Source organism: Mustela lutreola, chromosome 10, assembly GCF_030435805.1.
Source record: "Mustela lutreola isolate mMusLut2 chromosome 10, mMusLut2.pri, whole genome shotgun sequence".
Lineage (NCBI taxonomy): Eukaryota > Metazoa > Chordata > Mammalia > Carnivora > Mustelidae > Mustela > Mustela lutreola.
The window spans coordinates 75,008,724-75,022,644 of NC_081299.1; the positions used below are offsets into that span (position 1 = coordinate 75,008,724).

Sequence of the window (13,921 nt, forward strand, 5' to 3'; positions counted from 1 at the left end):
GTCACATATTGGTTATTTTTGCAACATTTCCAACTTACTCTATTTCTCATGGTGACCTATGATCAGTGATCTTTGACGTTACTATTTTAATCATTTTGGGGCTCCAAAAACTGCACACTTAGAAGATGGCAAGCTTAATAAATTTGCGCGTTCTGACTGCTCCACTGAGCAGCTCTTCCCCCATGTCTCTCCCTCTCCTCGGGCCTTCCTGTTTCCTAAGACTCAACAATACTGAAATTAGGCCAATTAATAACACTTTAATGGCCTCTCTGTTTGAGTCAAAGAAATAGTCACATGCTCCTCACTTTCATATCAAAAGCTAGAAATGATTAGGCTTAGTAAAAAAAAAAAGGCATATCAAAATCCGAGATGGCTGAAAGCTAGGCGACTTGTGCCAAAAAGCCAAGTTGTGAATGCCAAGGAGGCGTTCTTGAAGGATATTAAAAGTGCTACTCTCCAGTGAACACACAAACGATAAGAAAGCGAAACAGCCTTCTTGCTGATATCTTGATGATATGAAAGTGTTAATGGCCTGGATGGAAGATCAAACCAGCCACAACATTCCCTTAAGCCAGTGCCTAATCCAGTGCAAGGCCCCAACTCTCCCAATTCGTGAAAGCTGAGAGAGGTAAGGAAGCCCCAGGAGAGAGGTCGGAAGCTGGTAGAGGTTTGTTTCTGAGGTTGAAGGAAAAGAAGCCATCTCTTATAGAGCACAAGATGAAGGGCACGTGCTGACAGAGAAGCTGCCCAAGTTCTCTAGAAGATGCAACTATGAGAATTCATGAAGGTGGCTACACTCAACAACAGATTTTCAATGTAGAAGAAACTGCCTTCTATTGGAAGAATATGCCATCTAGGACTTCCTCAGCTGGAGAGGAAAGAGAGGTCAATGCCTGGCTTCAAAGATTCAACAGCCTGTCTCTGTTGTTAGGGCCTAATGGAGCTGGTGACTTGAAGTTGAAGCCAATGCTCATGTACCAGTCTGACAACCCTAGGGTCCCTAACAATTATGCTATCTACTTTGCCTGTGCTCTAGAAATAAAACAACAAAGCCTGGATGAGAGCGCATCTGTTTATAACAGGGTTTACCAAGTATTTTAAGCCCACTATTGAGAACTACTGCTCAGAAAAGAAGATTGCTTTCAAACTATGACTGCTCACTGACAATACACCTGGACTGTCTGTGGGGAGCTCTGGCTCTGACAGAGCTGGACAATGGGATTACTGTTGTTCTCATGCCTGCTAACACAACATCCATCCTGCAGCCCGTGGATCAAAGAGTGATTTCTACTCTCAAGGCTTATTTAGGAAACATATTTCGTAAGGCTACAGGTGCCACAGCAAGTGTTTCCTCTGATGGTCCGGGGCAGAGTCCACTGAAGAACTGGAAAAGATTCACCATTCTACATGCCATTAAGAACATTCATGACTGATGGGAAGAGCTCACAATATCAACATGAACAGGAGTCTGGAAGAAATTGATTCCAGCCTCATGGGTAACTTGGCGGGCTCAGGACTCCAGTGGAGGCAGGGACAGCAGATGTGGTGGAAACAGCGAGAAGACTAGAAGCAGCAGGGGAGCCTGAACATGTGACTGGACGGCTGCGATCTCCTGATCAAACATTCACGGTGGAGGGGCTGCTTCTTACAGATGAGCAAAGACAGTAGTTTCCTGAGCTTGACTCTACTCCTGGTGAAGATGCTGTGAAGATGGTTGGAATGACAACAGAGGATTTGGAATATTAAATAAACTTAGGTGACAAAGCAGCGGCAGGGTCAGAGAGGATGAAGTCCAATTCTGAGACAAGCTCTTCTGTGGGTAAAATGCTATCAGACAGTATCACAAGCTACAGAGAAATCACATGTGAAAGAAAGAATCAGTTGATGGGATAAACTTCAGTATTTTAAGAAACTGCCAGAGCCACCTACCATTCAGCAACCATCACATCGAAGCAATACCATTCACCAGCAAAAAGATCACAATTCACTGAAAGCTCAGAAGATGGTTAACATTTTAAAATTAGGCAAGGAGAGCAAGACAGGGGGGCACCTGGCTGGTGCAGTCAGTAGCACATGCAGCTCTTGCTCTTGGGATTGTAAGTTCAAGCCCCACATATGGCGTGTTTACTTAAGATAAAAAATAATTAAAAATTAAAAATAAAATTAAGAGAAAAATCAGAGGTACTCATTTGGGAAGGAAGCGATAAACTATTTACAGATAGTTTTTCTGAATACCTAGGATACTCAAGAAAATCACTGTAAAACTGCTATAAATAACAGAATCCATGAGAGGCAAGGTCAAACAGAAATCAATAGCCTTCATATGTCCAACTAACCAGTTCTAAGGCAATGAGAGATACTCCAAATGCAAAACAACAAAAAAGATAAGTACCTAGGAATCATCTTAAACATAAAAGATCTATTATGAAGAAAACCTCTCTAGAAGGACACATATGACTTAAGGAGATGGAAAAGCATACTATATTTTTGGACAGAAGATTTATCAGGAAGAAGTTGATTTTCTCTAAGTCAATTTGCAAATAATATCTTACCAATGCCTTACTGAAAATAACTTTAAAAAAAACCAAAACAAACAAACAAACAAAAAAACAAAGTGACCCCTCCTAAACTTTAAATGGAAAAGATGAGTGAAGAAAATGCTTAGAAGGCAGAGCAGTGAGGAAGAGCTAAAGCTATGGAATACTAACAGTGCGGCGTGACATCTGACTTGACAGGGCCAGGACGATACAAGATAGAAAGTCTGGAAATATTCCCAAATACATATAGAAATCTAGTATATGACAAATGTAACACCTTAAAAAACTCACTTTTGCCATGTAGGATAAACCACTGTCAAAGGATACAGGAGAAAACTAGCGATAGTAGTTACTGGTTTCTGACAGGGAAAGGAGGTTGCACTGGGAACTGAGTTTGGGGGTCAAGGGTGAAGAAAATTGTGTTCTTTTCATATTTGTGTTTGAGTCATGTACTTCCTACTGAAAAAATTTAAACATTAAAAGAAGTCACAGATTCAATTAGTTGCAATCTCTGATTTTAAAATGTCCTCAGTATACTTTTATTCCCCAGCCTGTAAGGCTGAAGTAAATGTAGAAATCACCCAAAGATATTTCTGAATATAATACTATCAACTTGAACCAATCCTACACTGTGGTTCTCAAATTTTATGTGTACTTTATAAAGCATCAAATTTTATATGTACTTTATAGAGCACAATTAATGACCTTTTTCATAATATTTTCTTGAAAACAGACTGCAGTAGTATAGATTAAGTCCTGAAATAGCATCCCTCTATTAGTTCTTTGGAATATGGCCACCACTACTTCCAGTTCAGATAAAAGAGCAAAAAGAAGCCAGGTTGCCAGACACATTACACTGCTGCCTTATCTAACAGCAACAGCTACCATTTACTGAACACACACTACATGTATTATAAAAACTTTACCTACATTTCCACGTAACCCTCAAAATTTCTACGAAGTACTTGTATTCTCACCTAACTGATGACGAACATGAAGCTTAATTACGTGGCTTAGGTAAGTCATAAATCCACCAATATTAGAAAATAAGGTATACTGAGCTACAATTTAGCTCGGTGGGGGGAAAAGAAAAGACATTCATAATATTCAAGGAACATATCAATATGAACACATAAAGATCACACTACATTCAATTTCTGTGCAAAATATGCTTCATGGAAACAAGGGCCTGAGATATAAAGACTCTGTTATCACGACCCGCTGATCTCCCCTTTAAGGTGGAAAAAATGTGTAAGGGAATAATCATTCACAATTGTATTAGTGGTAAATCTTATTTTCTCAGGTCAAAATTCCTCATGGAAGCAGTGAGAGATACTTTTGCAAAGTTCCCAAACTCCCAGGTCTATGGTCAGTCCACACTTTCTATTTCCTAGAGAGAGGTTCGATTACCTTGCCAATCATAGTAGACAAATCTCCATCACTCAGAAGAGGATTCTGAGAGTCTCCAACTCGGGATGGATCTTTTGTTGCTTTATCATTGCTGAAAGTTCTCCATTCAGACCCCACATCGATGACCCGGTCACCTACAAATGTAAACACAAATCTAAATGGTCTTGTCAGGACAGGATTTAATGAACACTGTGTAATACCCAACTCAGCCCTTTTATTCTAAGAAATCTCAACACGGACATCTGGGCTCCAGCTTAAGTATCACATCGCAGACATCTGTCCTGAAGCATTCCTTTAATGACTATGCAAGTCCAATAATAACCCTACTTATTATTTATTTATTTATTTATTTAAAAATATTTTATTTATTTGAGAGATTGAGAGAGATCATCAACAGGAAGGAAGGGTAAAGGGAGAAGCAGACACCCCACTCAGCAGGGAGCCTGATGCAGGACTGACCCCAGGAACCTGGGATCTGCCTAAGCTGAAGATAGACACTTAATTGACTGAGCCACTTAGGAGCCCCCATAACCCTCTTTAAATATTGTCCTATAAACAGTCCTATTCTAACCCTTGGAAGAAAAAGAATTAGTCAAAATAAAGACAAATCACAAAATAAAGACATTCATATGTGATGCAAAGATAAATACGATTTAGAACCAAAATTTGCAAGAGGCATAGAAAAACAGACACACACAAACACACACACACGCGCCCCCGAAAACACTGCTCACAATGGTATTAATGCACACAGTTTCATATAAAGTTATTTTTATGGGAAATGCTTTGCAGAGAGCTAGGCCTAAACTTATGTTTTAGTAACTACTGGTCAAAAACAATTATTTTTGGCCAAATAAGTTAAACAGAGTAAAATGTTAAGCCTAGAGCCAGTGAGAAGAAAGCCAGGTAGTCATACCAAAAGAGCAGATATGAATAGATCTGGCTGACTACTGCTTTGGAGGGGATGCTCAGTGGCTGGTAACATCTCCACAGTGACAAGAGTGACCACTGAACACTTGCACCTGTGGTGGTTGTGTGAACGTTCTCTTCTAATCCTCAGAGCCTCGAAAAGTAGATGCCATTTTTACTGCCACTTTAGAAATAAAATTAATTGGCCTAAGATCACCCAACTAGAAAGAAAATGTGCCTCAGATCCCAAAGCCTGTTGGTTCTCTACTACATCTGTAAAGCCTGAACTCTCCCACCAAAGTGTGATAAAACTGAAAGCAGGAACCAGGCCACTGCACTGCTGCCTGAACAGAAAGGAGACCGGAACAGCAGAAATCAGTTACCTCAGCAATTAAAAAAAAGTTCTCGTACTGACAGCCAAGAACATAATGGTTATGAGCATGGACTCTATCATTTGCCGTTTAGTCTTGGACAAATTATGTCATTTTTCAGCTTTAAATTTCCCCAGTAACCTTACAATTTAAATATTGTAAAGATTAAATAAATACAGGTACAATACAAGTAAAGTGATTAAAAAGTTCAAAGTGAGTGCTTGATATTTAGCTATTTGCTGCTACTAAAATGAAAACAAGATGACAGAATATTCTGACATTTCCCTCCTTTTGGTGAGAGGAATAAGGAGAGGCACCGGTTATAAAACATTCGTCTCACATTACACTTTGAAAGTAGCAGAGTACTCTGCTCCAAGTATTTGATCAGAGGAACAGCAAAGAGAAAAGGAAGGAAGGAAATTAATGTAGACTCTGCTAAGTCTTCTGAACCGTTTTCTATGTAGTTAATTAAAATGCTATACTCCAAGTATAATCATCATAATCTAATCCTAGTGTTATAGTTAAGAAAGCAGGTCAATGTGCAATGGAATCATTCATTCCTGATGGTTTTGGAAAACTATTTTTTTTGAACAGTCAGCTCACTTGGGAGTAACCAGATATTACTTGGATTAGCATGTGTTCTTGTCACAAGGGAACTGAGATGACAGGGAGGGTCCCCACATGCCGACCTGTATTAAGTAAGAATGGCCAAGGAAGGCTGAAGCAGGGAGAGTGGTGTATAGCGCAACCTCAGTGGATGAGAGATTGAGCAGCTGGCCCAAAATAAGGACAGAAAGGTTAAATGGATGGGACCATCATGATGGATTTCTCTGCCTCCTCCTGAGAAAATCAAACATCACTAAACTTGGGAAGTAATTCTGTAAGTTCTAAAACTTACCTGAAAGTAACAAAACCTATGATTATAGACTTAAGTCTCACTGCAATATTAATTAAACAAGGTTCTTATCTCAAAGAGACCACTTTAAAGAGACTGATTTTTCTTCCTTTTTATAAAAGAATAACAATGCTTGCTTACCAACATATATATTAGTTATATATATATATGTATGTATGTATGTATATATATATATATATATATATATGTATATATATATATATATATATATATGTATAAGTGAAAGAAATTACCTGTATTTCAACTCTAGAGAAAACCTCTGTAAATATTTTGGAATATGTATTTTCTGCCTTTCTAATTCATGTGTAGATTTTTCTCTAAAATTAAATTACATTGTGCCTATTCCGTGAAAAGCTCTATTCAATACATCTGTACCATAAACAAGAGAAGATTTTTAAACAGTTTAGGTCCTTTTAATAAAGCATCTGCCAAATAAAGTGATACCCTGAACTATTGTTTTCTTTTTTTAATGGTTATTTATTTATTTATTTATTTGAGAGAGTGAAAAGGGTGAGAGACTACATGGTGGGGGGTGTGGAACTGCAGAGGGAGAGGGGGAGGGAGGAGCAGACTCCCAGCTGAGCAGAGAGCCCAAGCCCCCAGGATCATGACCTGAGCCGAAGGCAAATGCTTAACTGACTGAGCCTCCTAGACATCTGTTTTCTTTTTTTTTTTTTTAAGATTTGTTTTAGAGAGAGAGAGAGAGAAGGTGCTTATGAGTTGGGGGAGGGGCTGAAGGGGAATGGAAAGGGGCAGAGTGGGAGGGAGAGAAAGAATCTCAGGTAGACTCTCTGGTGAGCTGGAGCCCAATGCAGTGGATCCCAGGACCCTGAGATCATGACCTGAGCTGAAATCAAGAGTTGGACGCTTAACTGACTGAGCCACCCAGGCACCCCATGCACTATGTTTTCAAAGGGAAAAATGGGAATCTAATTTTCCTAGTCAGAGAAATAGAAACACACAAACATATGCAAAACAAAAAAACTACTATGGCCTTCATATTTGGAGTCACTTGCTAAATTCTAAGTCCAAAAAAAAAAAAAAATCAAATGTCATTAATAATAGTTTAAAGAACTTATTAGGAGAATAGCATAAATGAAAAGGTAGGGAAGTATGCTCTAGAAATCTAAAGATAAAGCATCTTGTCTAATATTTTATTTCATAGCATTTTCATTTTGGCCCCAAAATAACCTACTATGAGTTTCTTTTATTGGTTATTTTGTACTGCCTTTAAAAAGAAAGATGGAGGGGCACCTGGGTGGCTCAGTGGGTTAAGCCTCTGCCTTCGGCTCAGGTCATGATCCCAGGATCCTGGGATCGAGCCCCACATCGGGCTCTCTGCTCAGCAGGGAGCCTGCTTCCCCCTCCCCCTCTGCCTGCCTCTCTGCCTACTTGTGATCTCTGTCAAGTAAATAAATAAAATCTTAAAAAAAAAAAAAAAAGATGGATTGTGGGGAAGGTGGGTGGTGGGAAGCTGGCCTAGGATAGTATAAATAGAAAATCCAGAACTTGGTAGTGATGTCATTTTTCCACATATGTGGGAACAATCTATATGCCTCATTCAACAATTTGTGATTTGTGCTAAGAGCCATTTCCTCTTCTCATATTTTACTGCTCAAAACATAGCATTCATAAGAAATGAAATTTCCAAAATAATTCAAATAGCCTATCATGAAACTATAACTGGACCATCAGTGAAGTGCCTGAGTAATGAAATAGGGCAGACCATTCAAGAAAAACCAAAGTGCATGAAGGATTTTCATTTGAAGAAAACTTACATTAGGCAGCATCTTAAAAGTTGCTTTGGAAGAAAACTGCAATACACAATCTTTTCAAGGGTAAATGCACAAGGCAGCCATAGTCAACCTCTGGCAAAGCAGCAGCCTGTCGAAAACCCATGCACACATACATACACAAAACCTCCCATATCCTTTCAGGTTCTACAAGCAAGAGAAGCATACCAACTTTTACTGGTTCCGTTCTTAATCAAACACTGATTTTTATAGAACGACCACCAGAGAGTCTATATATGAAAATCTGTAATAGCCAAAATAATACCACTACCATAATATCCAGAACAGCAGTGCTCCTCCATCTAGAGTATGACTACTACCACTTTGATCTACACATCAGCCTCAATATGTAGAGTCTCTGTTCCACACAAGTACAGTTCTCAATCCACCTATCAGAGTGCTGTCTAAAGAGAATGAACTAAGACTTTTACCATATTTCAGAGAGAATAAGTTTCATCTCTGTATTGAACAATTTGAGAATAATTGCCAATTGGCACCTACCTCCTGATTTGGCATTTCCACTCTTAAATATTTACCTACAAAAATCTCATACAACAACGTTCATAGTAGCATTACTCATGTTACGAAAACCTGGAAACAACCCAATGTCCATTAACAGAATGCACACAATGAGATATCCCTTAGCAAATAAACTAATGATACATGCAGTGATATTATGAATGTATGAATCATGAATGTAAATGCATTCAAAATACTATTCTGAGCCCCCCAAAAGCCAGTGCCTAAAAAAATCATACTATATGATACTATTTATATAAAGTTCAAAAACAGACAAAATAATCTATGAATGTAGAAATCAGTACAGTGGTTGCTGCTGTTGGGGACAGAGGTGACAGACTAGAAAGAAACATAAGGGAACTCTGAGAATGGAAGAAAATAGTCTAAACATCTTGACTAGTGTAGATTACAGCAGCATATGCAGCGTCAAGACACAAACTGGACATCCGGGATCTGAGCACTATACTGCATGCAATTATACCTCAATACGTTACAAATAAAAGTTCACTCCACCAAAACTCTGTTGATTTTGAACTAAGCTGCACCAAACCTATCCATTATTTTGGGGATGGCAGAAATATTATCAATCTTCTTGGACAAGGAAATACACTCTTTCTCAAGCTCTTCTTTCAGATTATATGTATGTCACATTTATGATTAGATCTAATTTTTTTCTGTTAAAAATCCCATTTTCTAACTAGTAATTGCTCTAATATTTTATATGCTTATATTCAGCTACTTTTAATAGACTATTAATTTTTAAAATTTGATCTGAATATTCTAGATATAGAATCCCATCAGTAGCAAAGAACTTAATCCTCTTCCACTGCCTTAACTTCCATTTCCATTTTATATCTACAGCACTTGTCAGAACTTTGAAAACAATGCCTTTGATTTAAAACAGAAATATCTCCAATATTTCAACATTATTCATAAAAATAATAGGTGAACTGAAATAGTCATCTATTAAAGCATCATTCTACTCTAATGCAGAGTATCTTCTATTAGGAATGTGCTTAGTTCATCAAATGTCTGTCATCTTAGCAAAACATTTTTTACATTATAAAAGCTAGCCACAGTTGTTTGTGGGTTATTAGTCTTCTAGCACTTTATGTTAGGAGAAATTAAGTTATTCTGGAGTAGTAAATAATTTCAGGTCAGTGGCTTGAAACGAAGATTTCTTTCTTATACCACACGTCTATACAGGGATAGGACAGCTTTCTATACCATCCTCATTCAAGAATGACAGAATTCCTACGACTTGAGAGATGTTACGAGGGTAAAAGAAGGTGGGAAGTTATGCACTGACTTAACAGTTTCTAACAGTAACATTTCCACTCACCTGTCCTTGGCCAAAGACGGTCACGGGAATGATACTTAACTTCAAAGGGGGTGGGAAAGCATAAATGTATCATGTGGCTCAAAGGAGAAGAACCAGAAATATCAGCAAACAGTCATCAATGCTATTCTACAGGACAATCAGCAAGCAGAATTAAGCACTGTATTTTGGGATTTATGTATACATTTATAAAAAAAGATTGTACTAATACTTCCTTTTTCTGTCTTATAATAAACCAAGGAATCAGAGTTAACTTTAGTGGTTAGTTCCTCCCAAGTCTTACTAAGGACATTTTTAAAATGTTTAAAAGATATACTCCCACTAGTGTGTGGGATTCTTAATTTGCAACCCTGAGGATCTTATACCACAAATGTAACATTTTCTGTTATACCTTTAATACTTTATCATATTCCCTTGGATCTTCAAGTAGTACCATAATGGCTATCTTGTCTTTAGCACCTTCTCATTCACTCTTTATGTTCAGCTTTCTTCTCTGCTTTACGGATTCAATTTATCTACAACAGCTTTGCTGTGTTTGTCTCCTTGTGCTCCCTTATTTCTTTCTGACAATATTTAATAGAAATATGGAAGCTTTATTTCACTGATTATAAAAAATAAGTTATTTTCTAACTTTCTTCTAGTAAACTATGTCAGAGGCAGAATTTTATTGTCTTTGTAGTTTTTACTCATAAACCTCACACTGACTTTTCTGCTTATCCATTCTGTACTGAGGAACTATCAAATCCATGTCCAGTGGTGGCAGTTATATCAGGAAAACTTCCAATCTACGGCCACCAGGAATTCTCAGTCTCTCTGGGTACCCACAGTCACTGGCAGTTAACAGATGACCCAAATAAAATAAATTCCCAGGATTTATTAGGAAGGATACAGATTTGTAATTAAAGAAAAAATCATAGTAGCAAAAACAAGACAGAACTTTCTCACATTTACAGTCTACAGTTAATAGTCCTAGGCTACTGTGACCCAAGCTCCTCCAATCTTTTTAATAAGCCATCTTTTTTTTTTTTTTAAGATTTTATTTATTTGAGAGAGAGAGAGAACACATGCAGAGGGAGTGGCAGGCAGAGGGAGAGGGAGAAGCAGGCTTCCTGAGGAGTAGGGAGCCTGATATGGACCCTGGGATTATGACCTGAGCTGAAGGCAGTTGCCTAAACAACTTTTAATAGACTATTAGTCACCCCTAAAAAGCCCTCTTTATCATGACTAGGATTTGCAGCGTAAGATGCCTGTTGGTGGTTCCTTTTACCACGTCTGTATTCTAGCCAGTGGGAAGGAGAAAAAAGGAGGTTATATCCCTTATGGCAGGATCTAAAGTTGCACATACCTGTTCTACTTACAACCCACTGGTTAGATCACATGTTCATACCTAGCTATAAGGAAGTTTAGGCATCCAGTCTACAGCCATACCACCCTGAACGCGCCCGATCTCGTCTGATCTCGGAAGCTAAGCAGGGTCAGGGCTGGTTAGTACGTGGATAGGAAGTTTAGGCATCCAAATGCCCAGTTAAAACATGGGGATTCTACTACTAAACAAAGAGTGAGATAGTAGATATCAGGCAATTAAGCAGTGGCCTCTACCACTATAAGGAATAATGGGGTAGGAGAGAAAGGAGGTAAGAGAGAATGTCCTATAGAACCAAGGCACTTTGCCTTATAGTCTAAATAGTGCCCTAAGACAAACAAATATCTAACCTCCTTACCATGCAAGCTATAAACTATAAATCCAACCAGAGATATTTCGTAGTCCAATATTAAAATCAGAATGATTTATGGTAACAATCTAAACAGTGCAGGGGAAAACTGCAACATACCAAAAGCAGCCAGAAAGCCAACACTGGAGAGTGTGATCTTCTAGGCCTGACCTAGCCTCAGAATGTTTTTGGTTTTTCTTGTAAATTAATAAAGGATTTTTTTTTTTAAAAAAAAGAGTATTAAGAGGAATCACCCTAAATTTCAATTCTTTCTGCCACCTTCCTGGAAAGTGATTTAAGCATTTTGGTATTTAACCAGTGGTAGAATTCAGAAGTAGGAGTCTTAGAACAACATTCTCAAATTACTTGTTTTCAAAAGGTAGATTAATTAAAACCATTTAATTTGGTGCCTGGGTAGCTCAGTTGGTTAGGTGTCTGCCTTCAGCTCAGGTCATGATCCTGGGGTCCTAGGATCAAATCCCACATTGGGATCCCCTCTCAGTGGAGAGTCTGCTTCTCCCTCTCCTTCTGCTGTTCCCCTGCTTGTGCTCTGTCAAATAAATAAATTTTAAAATCTTTAAAAAAATTTTTTATAAACCACTTAATTTGAAACTACAAAACTTTCCAAAACATGCCAAGTATAAAAGTTCAATAATCAGGGGCACCTGGGTGGCTTAGTGGGTTAAAGCCTCTGCCTTCGGCTCAGGTCCTAGGATCGAGCCCCACATTGGGCTCTCTGCTCGGCGGGGAGCATGTTTCCCCTCCTCTCTGTGTCTGCCTCTCTGCCTACTTGTGATCTCTCTCCCTCTGTCAAATGAATAAATAAAATCCTTAAAAAAAAAAAAAAGTTCGATAATCAGTATGCATTACTCAAGGTAACCAAGCATTGAGTTTTTTAATTTAAAAAAATTAAGATGCTTTGGAAAACTGTTTAGGTCAACACATTACATGTGTTACATCTAATGTTGAAAATGAAATGCATCATTAGCTTCCACATCTTCCTTAGTCATCTACCCCTTCCTACCATTCCTTCTTACACTATTTCAAAGAATCCTAATTTTTAGTTTAGAGTTACTGTATATTCTTAACAGAAAGCTTGCATTAAAGACAATTTTCAAGAGATATCTGGTCAACAGATACTTTAGAACACAAAAAGCTGTGCAAGTTGAGAGTATAATTACTTTTGGAAAGGAACATGCATTATAATTCCATCCCTGAGAATCCGAATACATCTCTTATTTCCTCAAATACAGGCAGGTTGGCAGCAGCAACAGCAGTATCAAAGCTAAGGAACTGCAGTTCTGATGGAAGGTACATCCTTAATCATGATAATTTTTTTTTTTTTTTAGAATTTATTTATTTATTTGACAGAGAGAAATCACAAGTAGACCGAGAGAGGAGGGAAGCAGGCTCCCCACTGAGCAGAGAGCCCGATGTGGGGCTCGATCCCAGGACCCTGAGATCATGACCCCGAGCTGAAGGCAGAGGCTTTATTTAACCCACTGAGCCACCCAGGCGCCCCCTTAATCATGATAATTTGAGTCATTCACATACTAACACTCTCAGGCTTCTATCCTATGGGCATGTTTCTTTTCCCCTCCACTTGGAATGACCTTCCCTCCACAAACCCTTACTCGCACTTAATGATGTTTCAGTGTAAATTCAACCGTAATTTCCCCAGGAAGTCACTGCTTCCTTCCTTTGTGTTCTCACCAAACTGGGAAGATCTGGAATAGAGCTTTCACCATGCTATGTTGTGCTAATGCACCTCCTCCTTCCACATACTAGCCAAAGAGTTGCTCAGAGCTTACTTAGAGCATTTGAACTCTATCCCTCCCCCTGACCAGCACAGTGCCTTAACAGAAACAGGCTAGTTAAGTCCTAGAGATCTGGATTTGAGTGGCTCTATCACTTACTAGATGTGAAATCTTGAGCTAATTACCTAAGTACTCCAAGCCTCAGTTTCCCTCAGAGTGGTTGTGTTAATCCAGTAAGGTTAGTAATTCTCTGATGCTTAAGGTAAAGTAGCATCTAAACGGAAAATTCAAAATTAGGTAAGAAGGCTGGCTCTGAGGGCTTACAGGAGGTACCAAAGCAAGAATCTGAAAGTGAGTATTCCTCAATTTTCTCCTTTAGGCAACACTGTAATGCAAATTTAAAGATGGTAATCTGGCAATCTTTAAAACGCTACAGTTAGAAAGCACTGCATATGGCAGACCCACTCAAATTTTGCAACTGACTTGCTATGATGAATGGCATCATAGACTTAGAATAACCTGCTTTTTCTGCAAGAAAAATACTTGTAACCCCAAAATATGGATCACTGAAATTTCATACTATACATTTTCTACATTATCTCATTTAATTTTTAACAATTCCTAACAATTCTGAGTTGTATGGTACCTGCTCCCTGTT

At 38.4% G+C, this 13,921-nt stretch overlaps 1 protein-coding gene across 1 annotated transcript in view; it reads right to left on the reverse strand.

Annotated features, from left to right (window-relative positions):
- GTF2B (general transcription factor IIB) overlaps positions 1–13,921 on the reverse strand; it is a 33,277-nt gene that overhangs the window by 7,103 nt on the left and 12,253 nt on the right. Inside the window, exon 3 of the mRNA XM_059136831.1 lies at positions 3,948–4,081. Coding sequence (XP_058992814.1) covers positions 3,948–4,081 — 134 coding nt within the window. The remainder of the gene's footprint in view (positions 1–3,947; positions 4,082–13,921) is intronic.